The 14,761-nt window shown below is 49.6% G+C and overlaps 1 protein-coding gene across 1 annotated transcript in view; it reads right to left on the bottom strand.

Annotated features, from left to right (window-relative positions):
• The window catches only part of FOCAD (focadhesin), a 1,219,893-nt gene that overhangs the window by 882,800 nt on the left and 322,332 nt on the right, over positions 1-14,761 (bottom strand). Inside the window, exon 10 of the mRNA XM_086961452.1 lies at positions 8,198-8,400. Within this exon, the coding sequence (XP_086817578.1) occupies positions 8,198-8,400 (203 nt within the window). The remainder of the gene's footprint in view (positions 1-8,197; positions 8,401-14,761) is intronic.

Consider the following 14,761-nt stretch of genomic DNA (forward strand, 5'->3'; position numbering starts at 1 on the left):
ACCCAGATAGTGAATCCGTTGGTAAGGGTTGAGTACTGACTTCTTTAGATTGACTTGAAGACCCAACAAGTCCATCATTTTGAGGCAGAACGACAGATAGTTCTGAAGCAGAGTCGGAGTGGAGCTTTTCAACAGCCAATCGTCTAGATATGGATAGACGAAGATCTTTCTTTTGCGAAGAAAAGCAGCCACTACCGCCATGCACTAGGAGAATGTCCGAGGTGCAGATTTCAGGCCAAACGGAAGCACTCGATACTGGTATTAATGGCGTCCGATCTGAAACCTTAGACATTTTCGGTGCTTGACTGACACAGGTATGTGGAAGTAAGCGCCCTGCAGGTCGATGGCACACATCCAGTCTCCCTGATGGAGATGCGTGAAGATCTGGTGCAGGGCGAGCATGCAGAACTTTTCTTTTTGGATGAATTTGTTCAGCAGCCGTAGATCCAGAATGGGCCTGTCTTCTTTGACTGTTCCTCTTTTTTTAACCAAAAAATACCGGGAGTAGATTCCTTGATTTCTTTGCATGAGGGAACCTCCTCTATGGCCATCTTTTTGAGGAGGGCAGAGACTTCGTCTTGCAGCAGTTGACCTTGGAATCAGGGAAGGTGCCTTGCCTGAAGGGGGACTTGCGGAGGGGGAGATTTGAACCTCAGCAAGTAACCATGCTGCACAATATTCAGCACCCATCTGTCCTTTGTTATGGATCTCCACTCTGCCAGATGATGAGAAACGCTCCCTCCCACCGGAGTGGCTAACAGTCGTGGAGGAAGAAACGGCTCAGAGCTTGGGAGGCTGGTTGGAGGCAGACTGCTGTTTGTTATTGTAGCCTCTGCCTCTGCCAGGACGTCGCTGCTGGAACTGCGTTTTCTGCTGAGACTGGGATGTCCACTGAGGGGTTTGAACCCTATGCTGAAAAGACCTCCTGTCTCCTTGGCGAAAGCGCTTTTTGAATTCCTTGCGCTTTTCTAATCCCACAGCCTTGACAGTGTCCAATTCCGCTTTCATTTTGGACATTTCGTTGTCCGCATGTGTCCCAAAAAGAGAATTACCATTGAAGGGGAGGTTCAATAACTTTTTTCTGGGCGTCTGGCTTGAGTCCTGTCAGGCGGAGCCAGGTCGAACGACGGGAGCAAATTCCATGTGAATCGCCATGGGCCGCAAGGTCAGAGGCATCTACTACGGCGCTGATGACCTGATTGGCTACGAGCCCTCCTTCCTGTATAGTTTCAACAAAGTCTTGTCGATCTTCCTTAGGAAGCTTTTCTGTAAACCGAGTCAGGGAGTCCCAGAGGGACCTGTCGTACCTTCCAAGTAAGGCAGAGGCACTAGCTACCTTCATATATGAAGAGGAGGTGTTGCATACCTTTCTGCCAAACGAGTCCATGAGTTTGCTGTCTTTTTCAGGTGGTACCGAGGAGGAGGTAGTGCCCAAATGGAACTTCTTGGCAGCCGCCACAATTATAGAGTCCGCAGGAGGATCAGATCTGAGGAACAAGGGCTCCTCTGCCGGGGCCTTGTACTTCTTGGCTATCCGAGATGGAACAGATCCCACCACCGCCGGTGTGAGGAAAGTAGCCATAGCCGGTTCTAGGAGGCCGGGAACCAAGGGCAGCAGAGGTCTGGGCGCTGTGCGATGATGAAGGGTATCAAAAATCACAGAAGTGGGTACCACTGGTGTATGCAGCATAATGTTGAGCTTTTTTGCTCCCCTGCCCAGAACATCTGAGAAAGTCGCAATGTCATCAATTGGAGAGACTGGTGAAGGAGGCGTCGGGAGAAGGTCGGAGAGTAATCTCGAAAAGACGACCTAGTGGAAGATGACCACGATGAAGATCTTGTGTGCTGCCTATTATGGGGTCTGTCACGATGCCTGCTGTGACGGTCCCTGGACCTAGAGCGATGCCTTGACGGAGATCTCGTCTAGGAGAAGGTCTTGGCCTGATAGGTGTTCTTGGCCACACTGGAGATCGTGATCTGGCTGGAGATCTTGGTCTGGGTGAAATCCGGGGCCTCTGAGGAGACCTAGACGGTCTGGCCGGGGTTCTTGCAGTAGACGGAGAGTATGTGCTGGAGTAATCTGAGCCCGGACTACTATGACCGCCAGAGACAGCCCCTTGAGGATGGTGAGGTACCAAGCTGCGTGATCTGTCTGCAGATCTGGGGGAAGGTTCCGGGGAGATCTCCACGATATTCAATCCGGGAGATGATGATTTCTCTCCTGAAGACCTGGAACCAGGGGACTCTACCACGACCATCACCTGATCCCTCGACGGCGAAAGTTTCGACGTCGAAGACGTCTGTGTGACCAATGGTGTTGAGCGGGGTCTTGATGCTCTCGACGTCGATCGCCCACGCCGTGAGGGGCTCGACTGCGAACCTCGACGTCGAGCCGGTGACTTCGACGTCGATCTTCCTCAACGTCGGTCAGATGGAGAGCCTCCGTGACGTCGTGTCGGCAGTGACCTCGACGTTGTGTCGACGATGACCTTCTTTGACGTCATGTCGACGGCGACCTTTCCTGGCGTCACCTCGATGTCGACCTCCTTGACGTCGAATGATGGGATCTTAAAGACCCTCTCGACGGCGGCCCGCCAGCCGGCAGCGACCTGGAAGCCGTCTTAGCTCTCGACGCTGACCCCCTCGGGGGCGGCGGAGAGTGTCTCGACGACGACGGAATCCTCGACGTCGACGGAGACAGAGATGGTAGCAGCCACAGACTTCGAGCCCGAAGTGTAGCGTCTTGACGCCGACTTACTTGACTGCGGCGGAGATCTTTGACGTCGCGATGGTGATCTGGGCCTCTTCGACCTCGACGTCGACGGAGTTCTTCGACCTTCCTTCCTCTTTCTGGAGGCAGGAGAAGCGGAACGACGATGTTTTTGGCCATGCTTGCTTGCAGAAGAAGACCAGGGAACTGCAGGAGCACCCACCTGGTGACTTTTGTCTTTCTCCAGCATGGCATGAAGTCTAATTCTCTCCCTGTCACGAAGAGTCCGTCTAGAAACATTTTGACAGTGGTGGCACTGGTCAGGGTTGTGTGCAAATGGAAGGAACACAATACACTGCGTGTGGGTTAGCCAGAGCCATCTTCTTGTCACAAGAATGACATTTCCGGAACAAATCAGGCATTCTGACAGGAAATTCTTGTGGGTTACCACAAAAAACCAATTTAGAAGCCTTAATATGCCAGAAGATGTCGAATTTTCTGAGAAAAATCTCTCAAAATCACAATTTCAGTTAAAAACGCTCCAGGATCCTCACAGAAGGAGCCGGAAAAAAGAACAGACCCAACTGCCACCTGTAGTGCACCATGGGAGCAGGGGGTAGCCTTCAGGTCTTAAAGGCACGGTACCCCTACTCTAATGCCTTAAACGCAAGGTGTCATTTTTCTTTGTTGCGTTATACTCTACTGCAGCCTACTGGCAAATGCCTGCAATTACAGGCTTTTCCTATGGCAATAAAGCATTGTTGTATGCAAATGTTTACTGTTCTCTCTTTCTTCCTTAGGGTTTGGGAGAGTACTACTGTGTGTATGCTAATTTTATGTAATTTTGTGACAATTTTGCCAGTTGGGAAATGTTTTAGGCTGCAAATTTATGTTTTCACATATATATACATATATATTGATATGCATTTTCTATATGCTTCAGGATCCCGCACATAGGCGGGGATTATTCATAGATTGTGACTATTGATGAGTATCCCCTGGATGAGAACTAAGGCGGCTCGACCAAAGATCAGGCAGAGAGCAAAAGGGCCAAGGTGGTGGCAGAGGTGTAACAACATTCTTCACTGACCACCAATAACAAGTGGACGGAAGTGGCCACCAACTCGGGAGAGGTGACAGGGTAATACGATGACTACCATGAAGACCGGAAGGATATCAACCTCCTAGTGGTGACCCTTATGACTGCAGATACTCTGGGTCGATGTATCTGAGTTACTCACAGGGTATGCCCTGAGGGCCCAGGTGCTCTGTGGTCCACTGACATGAGACCACTGAGACACTGGGATACGTTATACTGAGAGTCCAGTGGATCCCACCCCTTTCGTCCTTTTGTAGCTCTTACTTGCATTTCAATATAGTTGTCTAATAGGTGTCGAAGTATGGGGCAACAGACATCGCGAGCATTGTGGGACGGGTACATTTAGGCCTTAGCACAGGATGGCTGAGTGTGGGGGGGGGGGGGGGGGGGTTGAGTGGGAGGGAGGAAGTATGAGGCATGTTGGTACAAACATTATGTGTGACTGAGTAGGGAAGAGGGTGGGGTGGTGGACAAGAAGCAATGAAGGATCCTTCATCACAGGTACCATTCCAGATGATGATCTTGAATATTCTCTCCTGTCATGTGGATTACTAGGGTATCAAATTAGCGAAAAAGTATCTACTTTGCCATGACTCAGATATAGCTCTATTTCAAGAAACCCACCTGCTTGGTAACAACTGTGATTTCCTTAATCGTAGCAAATATAAATAATCGGTCAATGCAAGGTTCTCCCCAGGATATAGAGGGGTGGGGACCTTGGCCCAAAGAACACTCCCATTGGTGGTTTCGCAAACATGGGTGAACAAGTATGGGTGTCAGGTGGCGGTGTTTGGGCACTGGTGTGCGGAGGACCTACTCCTGGTGTTCTGGTACTCCCCCCCCCAGGTTTGCAGTCCGTGGGTGTAGTACAGTTGGGGGGCCTAGATGTCAAAATGCCCTTTGGAGTTTGATGCTTATCTGGGGGATCTTAACTCTGCAGGAAGACTGAGACAAAGTAACAGCCACTGTAGAAAAATCGATGGTGGGCACATGACAGTCAACTTTTGTGGAGGCCCTGGGTATGGCAGATGCAAAAGTAATCCTATGCATTCAATTCTATGCTGTCTCTTAACTGACTGGACTATCTCCTGGTGCCACCTCACCAGTAGAACAGGTTCAGAGATACTGAGTACCTGTTGCGCGGCATTTCCGATCATTTGTCTATAATTACAAATTTGCAGACTGCTCTCCCGGATACCCGGGGAGAATGGAAATTGAACGCTGGGAACTGACTGACTAGGATAACAGGGAGCTGGTGGCTGATACCACTGACCTTTATTTTAATGAAGACACAGGATATATGATGTCGGAAGTCATTCTGTCGGAAGCCTATAAAAAGGTGACAAAGGGCCACTTGATAGCTCGCATTACCGGTAAGAGAAGGGTAAAGAATGAGGAGTGTAGGAAGCTGGAGGCTCAACTCATGGAATGGGAACTGGACTACGTTGCCTCACCAACCCAGATTCTAGCCTAGAAGATTGAAGCCGGGAGAGAGGACTTTAGAGCCCACACTCAACAGGAAGCAAAGACCTACTATAGAGCAAAACAGGGCAGACTTTATGAGGTGGGTAACAAGGCAGGGAAGCTCTTGGCATGTCTGGCCAAGAAGGAAGAGGTGCAGAGTTGTGTCCGAGAGGTTAAGGTGAAGCTGGCGCTAATGGCTCAGAACCATGCTGGAATCGCTCAAGCCATTGCCGTTATTTCGAAGACCAGTATAGAGCACGGACTCGCGCGGTCTGGGAAGTCTCAATGGGTTTGTGGAAGACCACCCAACCCCCAGGCTTGCAGTAAAGGCACGCCTATGTTTGGAGGCAGAGATCACTGAGAGTGAGGTTGCAGAGGCCCTGACCGAGTTGAAGAGGGGGTAAAACCCAAGGGCCCGTCAGCCTACAAACAGAATGCTTTAAATGCGTGAGTAGTGGCATTGCTTCTTAGGATAATCTGTGGGTTGAGGAAGGATGGTATCCTCCCAAGAGACCTCCAACAGGTGACAATAATATTGATTAAAAAGACCAGGAAGGCACCGGATGAGAGTGTCTTGCACAGACCGATATGTCTGTTGAATGCAGAAATGACAATACTGGCAAAAGTACTTGCAAAAAACCTGATGAAGGTGGTGGACTCCTTGCTGCCACCGGATCAATCTGGCTTCATGCCCTTTAGGGCCACAAAACAATTTACAATGTCTGATGGGGTGATTGGCATGCAGGGAACATATCCAGGAGTCATCCTTTCTCCTAGCACTGGACTCTAAGTACTCGCTCTATCCTCAAACTATTTGGGGCTCACACAGGAAATCGCACTAACTGGCACATGTCAGTGGCCTTTCAATTCGCTGCTGATGTGGAACGATTCCTTTAAGTGGCAACCTCAAGGTTTTACATACCTAGGAATTTACATCCTGATCGATCTGGATCTATTTCTTCAACAAAATCGGTTTCGGGTACTTGAGGTATACAGAACTGATGAGGGACGGTGGAGGAAACTCCCAATTTCGTTGCTTAAATGGACAGAATTATGCATGATTTAGCTGCCTAAATTATAGTATGTGCTCCAAAATAATCCCCACGAAGTCCCGGGCGACTTCTTACGCACTGTAGTTGGGTTGGTACGCAGATTATTCTGGGTTGGGGCGGCACCCAGGATCGCCCTATCCACCTTAATGAAGCAGCCCATGATGGGATGATTGCACCCCCAAACCTTCAACTTTACTACTAGGCTGCACAGTTGTTGGTAATCAACAACTGGGCCTTCTCTACACTGCAGGAAACATTATTGATGGACTAAGAGGACTATGTCTGAAGGCTTTATGAAGGGAGGGTCATGGCTTCCTTACCGACCCCCGACTGACGTGGTTGTGAAGGTCTGGAGGTGGGAAACCAAGGCCTTGGGTGACAAACTGACACAGGAATCCCCCTTGTGGAACTCAGACCACTTGAGCGGTCTGTGACAGATAGAGGGTTACAAAAAATAAGATGTACTAGGAGTCTCCAAACTAGGAGACATTTGGCGAAATGGGGAGGGGATTCAATTTTTGGAACAGCAGGCAGAATATGAACTGACAGAGTACATTTTTAAAGTATCAGCTAATGTGACATATACTACGACAATGTAGAGACAGCTTGAACAAAGTAGCGGACAAGTCCCCGCTGGAGTACAAAGTACTGGAACAACACTTGACGCAACACGCGGTATCTCAGAAATACTCCACACTCCTGCAAATTTGACTTTCACTGCTCTGAGGGACAAATGGGAGGGTGATCTAGGTAAGATGATGACTGGAGGATGGCATGCAGGTACTTGAAAGAAGTAGCAATTAGAGGGGGTTTCAGGCTGATCCAACTGAATGTACACCACAGGGCATATTTTATTAGATCTTGGTTATTCTGACTGGGGAGTACTTAGAATGATCAGCACCTACAGGGATGTCGGCAGAGGGTACTCTACGCCACACAACATGGGAATGTTCAAGAGTACAGGTCTATAAAGAGTAAAGTAGCCCAAAAACGTTCCACTGTGCTGAACAGTCAGGTGGCTCTCATCCCGCAGTTAGTGTCCCAAGGTATCTGGGGAGAGCAGTCCCTCATGCTATTCCCTTCTTTTTTGGAACGTTTCCTTGATGGTGACCCAAAGGGATTTAATTAAATATTGAGGGTCTTCAAGACTGTCGTTCATGCAGGTATGGGAGAACAATGTGGACTCAAGAAGGAGGGCTGAAAGACTGGTGGGCGATGTCTTCAAAAGTTTGAAAAGATCTGGGGCCCATGGGATGCAACAGAGAAGGTAGCCATACGAGTGATTGACGGGAGGGGGGGATATTGGGGCAGGAGGGAATTGAGAGGCTCATAGGGAATAGAAGGGGAAGTATTTAATTGTATGCTTGTTTTTAGGCTGATGCGCCCTCGACTCAGACCTGAAACACCTGGATTGACATAGACCATGATGATACCTCAACAACTTGCCTTTTGACATTGTGTTTTTTTGTCATGTTGCACATTCATGCATAACAATTAAATACAAATTATTTTAAAAATAAAAATTAAATCTAGTCAAAAACACCCCAGAAGAGTGCCCACATTCCAAAGCGACACTGGGCTATAGAAATGGTGGTAAGCACTATGCAAATTAACATAAAATAGCATTAACATATCATTTTAATCCTAAGTGTTGATGGCCCAGTACAAATTGCATATGAGGTAATTTTTATTGACATAATGAACACTTTCAAACATTTTAAAACTAGCATTGAGTTGTGTTTATTTACTTCAAATGCTACACATTATCTGCATGGGAAATCATACCCACTTTCACAAGCATCAATAGGAATTCTCCTACAATGAAATGAGCAGATGAACAATGCATTAATAAACCAACATGGACATAATTACCACTTTGTTATTTCCATTACTGCAAGTCTGCTCCACAATTTCCAAAAGAGTAATGGCCAGCTGTTGCCGAGAGGTGCTCATCTCCGCTGAGACCAGACTCACTGCTGCTGAAGCAGACGACATGACCTGTAAGAGAGGCATCACCATTGCCAGAGCCACATCAGGAACATTCTGGGTCTCATAAAAGGACAGGATCTTCAGAGCTGGCCAGGAACAAAAACAACTTTTAGTAGATGAGAGGCAAATGCAATAAATAATTTCAAGAAATAAACACAAAGTTTGCCTTTTTAATCTTGTAAACATGGCTGTTTTTTATTAAAACATCATTTGAACATTTGCAGGAATAATCACGGGGTACTTGGCAGGCCGCCGGGTGGAGAGTTCAGTAGACAATGCGAGAGCACTTAAAGCATCTTCATTTCCATCAGATGGTTTCAATCGCTGTTGAATTGAATAGTCCATCAATATCGTCATTTCTTTAATTTGTCTACATATTTTGCACATGTGGAGAGCAGTTTACTTGCATTAATCAATGGACTGCATATAATCTGTATACTGGCATGTACTACCCTGATATGGTGGTTTCATTTAATATATGCTTTTGTAGACCACATTTCTGTTCCATTATGCTTGACAACTACTCCATGTGAAGGGTGTATCGTGAGGGTCAGGGAGGGTGATAGGGAAAGAAAGTTTCCTACTTGGTTCTTTACTCGCGAAAACATCTACCGACTTTCATGACTGAAGACACAATTAGCACATTATATACCAGACAAGAGCATTACAGATATTCAAATTGCCACAAGGCAAAAGTTACTACTTGTGTAACGATATATCTGTAAGTGACATTAGTTAGGGATAGATTCCTTACCTTTGAATATTTCCCAGGTGTCAGTCTGGATCCGGAAAGTTTTCTGCTTAGCAGTACCTCTGCGCGCCGGTGGGTGACACCATGCGGCTCGCGCCTGTCACTTGCATCGTAAGCACCGGGATGACGTCACGGAGGCTACTTAGGCACCACCCATATGCGCTGACATCAGTTCTGTACACAACATTCCGCGCCGAAAGGCAGAGCCATGCCAGAAACCGACCTTTGGTGCATAAACTAAAACCCTAAAAGGAATGACCTTAAGCCTAGTAATCAGTTCGCAGAACGGGGAGGATGGGTGGGGTGGTAAGAAATCTATCACTAACTAATGTCTCTTACAGATATATTGTTACACAAGTAGTAACTCGTGCATCTGAAAGAGACACGTTAGTGATAGATTCCTTACCTTAGAATACATACCCCAGCAATACCAACCCCGATGGTGGGTCCGCTAACAAGATTACACCAAAAAGTCACGGAGCACAGAACGGCCAAAGAAGCCGTCTCTCCGGACCTGACTGTCAAGGCAGTATTGCTTGGTAAACGTGTGCAATTCCGCACCACGTTCAAGCAATGTTTTCATTATTGTTATTAAATTAGTGAGAAGACGCTGCCTGAGTCTTTCTTCACTATTTTTCAACGTAGCACTACGTGCACGCGCCTCGCCAGCTTTTTTAACCGCTCTACGCCGGCACTCCCTTACTGCTCCTTCGATGACGGCTAACATTCAGCTTTGACCACAAGCATACAGGTAAGTCTCCAGGCCCCCATACGGACCCTTCAGGCTCCATTATTTAGTCTTGTGTACAGGTTTTGAATAAAAATCAACATTACGGCTGTTTCCTTTTAGTTGACACAGGGTTTTTTAACTCTCTCCCACAGATACCGCGGGTAGCTGATGGCACCCTGACGGTTGTTTTGGATTCAATCCCCCGCATCTGATCACCCATGATGTCCGGTTTGTAGGGTAGCAGTTGGCACCCTGCTCTTTGTTTTTTATGGATCGTTATGAATAACAGCACACCATTTGTAAGTAGTTATCATTGAGTCCGTCCTTTGCTCATCGGATAGGCTGCCAGCCTTCCGTTGTTTCACCCTTCATGAACCCTTTTGGTTTTTCAGATCTTACAGACCGCGTTCTATGACATGATGAAACTACGTGTACTGTGATCTTCATGACCCATGGTAATTCGTTTTCCTTTAACTCACTCTCCACCTTAACCACACCCTTCCATGTCTGTTTTGATCCCAGAGGGGATTTTGCTGACTCTGTTTTTTGTATCTTTACTTTATAGACTGTACCCTAGCCCATTTCCCCAACCTGAGGAAGACCCTCCTGTAAGGGCCTACGCATCCCTACCCTGTTGTGGGGTCGAAATGTCGACAACAGATCCCCCCCACCAGATTCTACCCCGAGCATGAAAAATGTATTGCCCTTTTGATTGAAGCATGGTTGCCTAGATCTCATGTATATTGATTTGCGTTTTCTTTGGTTCTTGCCATTGCTGGTTCCTTATTCAAGATTGTAATTAAGGATATTTGACCTTTATTATACTACACTACGTAACTTTGCACTACGTTCCAGCACTTTACACCCTCACTCCCCTTTCCCTTTTTCTTGGGCACCTAATATGTGATTATGCTAACATGAGCTGTGCGTGCTGATGCGCAGGTTCTTTGTGATTAAATAACAAATGTACACTTTATTTGATTCTATGTGTCTATATTTCTATTGAACTGTCCTTATTGTGCATTGTATCCTGGGACCCCTCTTCCCTTTGTACTACTAGCTACCTAGGTCCCAGTGACTTTCTTGGGTTCACCCCTTTGTTGTAACGTGGTAAACGTGTGCAGCGAGGTCCACGTAGCTGCCGGACAAATGTCCTGCAAGGGAACGCCACATCCCAAGTCAGTAGTTGCTGCAGTCGCCCTGGTCGAGTGGGCACGCAGCCCCACAGGAAGCTCCTTTTCGGCCAAGGAGTAACATGCTTTGATGCACAGAACGACCCACCGGGAGATGGTCCGTTTGTGCACAGCCCGACCTTTTTTGGCGCTCACGTAGCCAACAAAAAGCTGATCATCCGCCCGGAACTGCTGTGTACCCTGCAGATAGAATGCTAGCGCACGATTTGGGTCCAGACGGTGGAGCCTCTCCTCTTCCCTTGAAGGATGCGGAGGTGGAAAGAAGGTGGGCAAAGTGATGGTCTGCCCAATGTGGAAGGGCGTGACACCCTTTGGCAGAAAAGAACGACGGGTCCTTAAAACCACCTTGTCCGGATGAACGGAAAGGAAATGAAAGGAGGTTTGGAAGAAAGGGCCAGGAGCTCACTCACTCTTCTGGCAGAGGTGATAGCAACCTGGAAAGCTGTCTTGGAGTAAGAAGACGTAAAGGAAAGTTATGAAGAGGCTCAAAGGGAGCGCACATCAGAAAAGTCAAGACAAGATTTAAGTCCCATTGAGGCATTATGAAGGGCATGGGAGGAAACGTGTGTGTAATGCTTTTGAGAAATCGGTCAACAACGGGGGACTTAAAAAGAGAAGGCTGATCAGGGAGCCTCAGGAAGGCCGAAATGTGAGAAAGATAGCCTTTAATAGTGCCCAGAGCAGAGTCCTGCTGAGCCAAAGAAAGGAGAAACAGAAGAACCTCAGAAAGAGGAGCTGAAAGGGTATCCGCAGTCTTTGCTGTGCACCACGCCACAAATCTGTTCCATCGGCAGGCATATACCGTTTTGGTGGAGGGACGCCTGGCTGCCAGAATCACATTACAGACCTCGGGGGGAAGGTCAAAAGCTGTCAACTGTCGCCGTTCAATCTCCATGCATGGAGGTGGAGGCTGGACAGGTTCGGGTGGAGGAATGTCCCCTGCTGCTGCGACAGAAGATCCTCCCGAAGAGGCAGACAGATCGGGAATCGATGCTGATACTGAGTAGCTCAGGATACCATACTCTCCGAGCCCAGTCCGGAGCCACAAGAATGACTTGGGCCCGGTCGCGCCTGATCTTCTTTAACACTCTGGGCAGAAGTGGTATAGGCGGAAAAGAGTACAACAGACCGCAACTCCACTCACGACAAAAAGCATCTCCGAGCGAGTGCCGCCTTGAAAACTCCAATGCGCAAAACTGATGACATTGTGCGTTCTCTTCGGTGGCGAATACATCTAACCAAGGCTCTCCCCACTGCAGAAAGAGACCTTGCGCCACGTACGAGTTCAGACGCCATTCGTGATCCACCATGCACCGGCGGCTGAGTTTGTCCGCCCTGGCGTTCAGAGAACCTTCCAGGTGTTGAACCACCAAGGTAATGCCTTGATATTCTAGTCATGTCCAGAGGCGCAGAGCCTTCTGACATAGGGTCCACTACCCCGCCCTGCCCTGTTTGTTGCAATACCACATGGCGGTGGTGTTGTCCATGAACACATGCACCACACTTCCCCGGACAGAGGGAAGGAATGCCTTTAGTGCAAGCAGGATTGCCCGCAGCTCCAGAAGGTTGATATGGAGCCGGACTCCGCAGGGGACCAGAGGCCTCTGATCTCCGCCTCTCCCATGTGGCCTCCCCATGCCAGGAGGGACGCATCCGTCACCACTGTGTGCTCCGGTTGGGAAAGGGAGAGGAATCTGCCACTGACCCAATCGCGATTTGTGAGCCACCACTGCAACTGTCGTGCAGCGCCCTCCGAGATCGGGACGTGATCTGACAGGTTGCCTTGATGCTGTGCCCACTGGAACTTCAGGTCCCACTGCAGAGCCCGCATATGCCATCTGGCATGCGTCACTAGCAGGATGCAGGAGGCAATAAGGCCCAGAAGCCATAGGGTCATCCTGACTGACACCCGGGATAGAGGCCAAAAGAGTGGAACCATAGCCTGAATATCCTGGACTCGCTGCTCGGGAGGATAAACCCAAAACAGTGTTGAATCCAGAACAGCTCCGATGAAGGGGAGCTTCTGAGAGGGACTCAGGTGCAACTTCGGCACTTTGATGGAGAACCCCAGCAAATGCAGGAGGTTAGCCGTAGTCTGGAGATGGGTGACGACTGCCTGGGGCAAGCCCGCCTTCAAAAGCCAGTCGTTGAGGTAGGGGAAGACTGACACCCCTGACCTGTGCAGATGAGCTGCGACCACTGCCATCACCTTCATGAACACCTGAGGGGCACTGGTAAGGCCGAAGGGGAGCACGGCAAACTGAAAATGCTCCCGGCTTACTGTGAACCGCAAGTAGCGCCGGTGAGCCAGCAGGACGGGGATGTGGAAATAGGTGTCCTGCAAGTCCAACGGTACCATCCAGTCTCTAGGGTCCAGGGCAGCCAGAGTGAGCATCTTGAACTTCCTCCGGAGGAAGCGGTTTACGTCCCGGAGGTCCAAGATGGGACGTAGGCCCCCCTTGTCCTTCTTGGGGACCAGGAAGTAGGGGGAATAACAACCACTCTCTACTTCCTGATCCGGAACGAGCTGGATGGCCCCCTTGGCCAAGAGGGCCGTGACTTCCTGATGGAGAAGAGCCAAATGATCCCCCGACATGCGGTGGAACCGAGGTCGCATGGCTGGAGGGGAGGACAGAAAAGGGAGCGAGTAACCTTGGCAGATTATCTGCAGCATCCACTTGTCCAATGTGATGACTACCGGCGTGGGGTGGTCCCTTAAGCCCAGATTAGGTAGGCTTGTAGGTGGAAGCAGCAGGAGTGGAGGTGGACTGACCCGCCCGCTGGTTACCAGGCCGGCCCATGCGGTAGCCGCATCCGCAGCCACGCTGGGGTGGGTTCTGCGCAGGTTTGGAGGAGGAGCGCGCTTGGGCGCGAGTCTTTAAAGTGCTCCAGGGCATTGTCCGCCTTGTCGCCAAAGAGATGGGAGCCATCGAAGGGTATGTCCATGAATGCGCTCTGGACAACGGGCGAGAACCCAGTGGAGCGCAACCAGGCGTGGCGCCGCAGTGCCACTGTCGTGCGAATCGCCCTGCCCAACAAATCAGCAGTGTCTAAACCACACCTGATGGCAAAATTCGCTGCATCCTTGCCCTCCGCAATCGCCTGGGAAAGGACAGCCTGGACCTCTTCAGAGCACTGAGGCAGACCCTCTGCCACCGAATCCCACACTGCGTGGAAGTAACGGCCCAATAAGCAGGCGGTATTAACCGATCTCAACCCCAAACTGGCAGAGGAAAACAACCTCTTGCTATATTGGTCCAGCCTCTTAAGAGTCCTTATCCGGCGGAGCCGAGGGAAAGGCACTCTGTGATGTCGAGGCCTGAATGACCAGGCTCTCAGGAGTGGGGTGAGGGGTCAAGAAGGCGGAATCACCAGACGCCGGATGATGATGCCTAGCGACGTTCTTATTCACCGGTACCCCCGAGGCCGGCTGCAACCAAGTACCCAAGAGGACTTCAGTAAGGGCCTCATTGAAAGGGAGCAGCGGCTCCAACGATGTAGACACAGTCTGGGGCACCTCCGAAAGGAGGTTGGTCTTAAGGAACACCGTAGGGAGGTCGAGATGGAGAGCCTCCGCAGCGCGCCGCAGCACCATCGTATAAGAGGCGCCTTCCTCCAGAGAAGGCGGAGGCGAGGCAAACCCCGGGTCAGAAGACACATCAAGTTCACTCGCATCTTGAAGGTCATCCACCCAATCCTGCTCTGAGTCACACTGCCGTGCAAGGGGGTCCTCGGAGCCGTCCCAGTCCTCGTCTGGCTCCGGGGTAGAGGGA

Source organism: Lissotriton vulgaris, chromosome 3_1 (genome assembly GCF_964263255.1).
Source record: "Lissotriton vulgaris chromosome 3_1, aLisVul1.2, whole genome shotgun sequence".
Lineage (NCBI taxonomy): Eukaryota > Metazoa > Chordata > Amphibia > Caudata > Salamandridae > Lissotriton > Lissotriton vulgaris.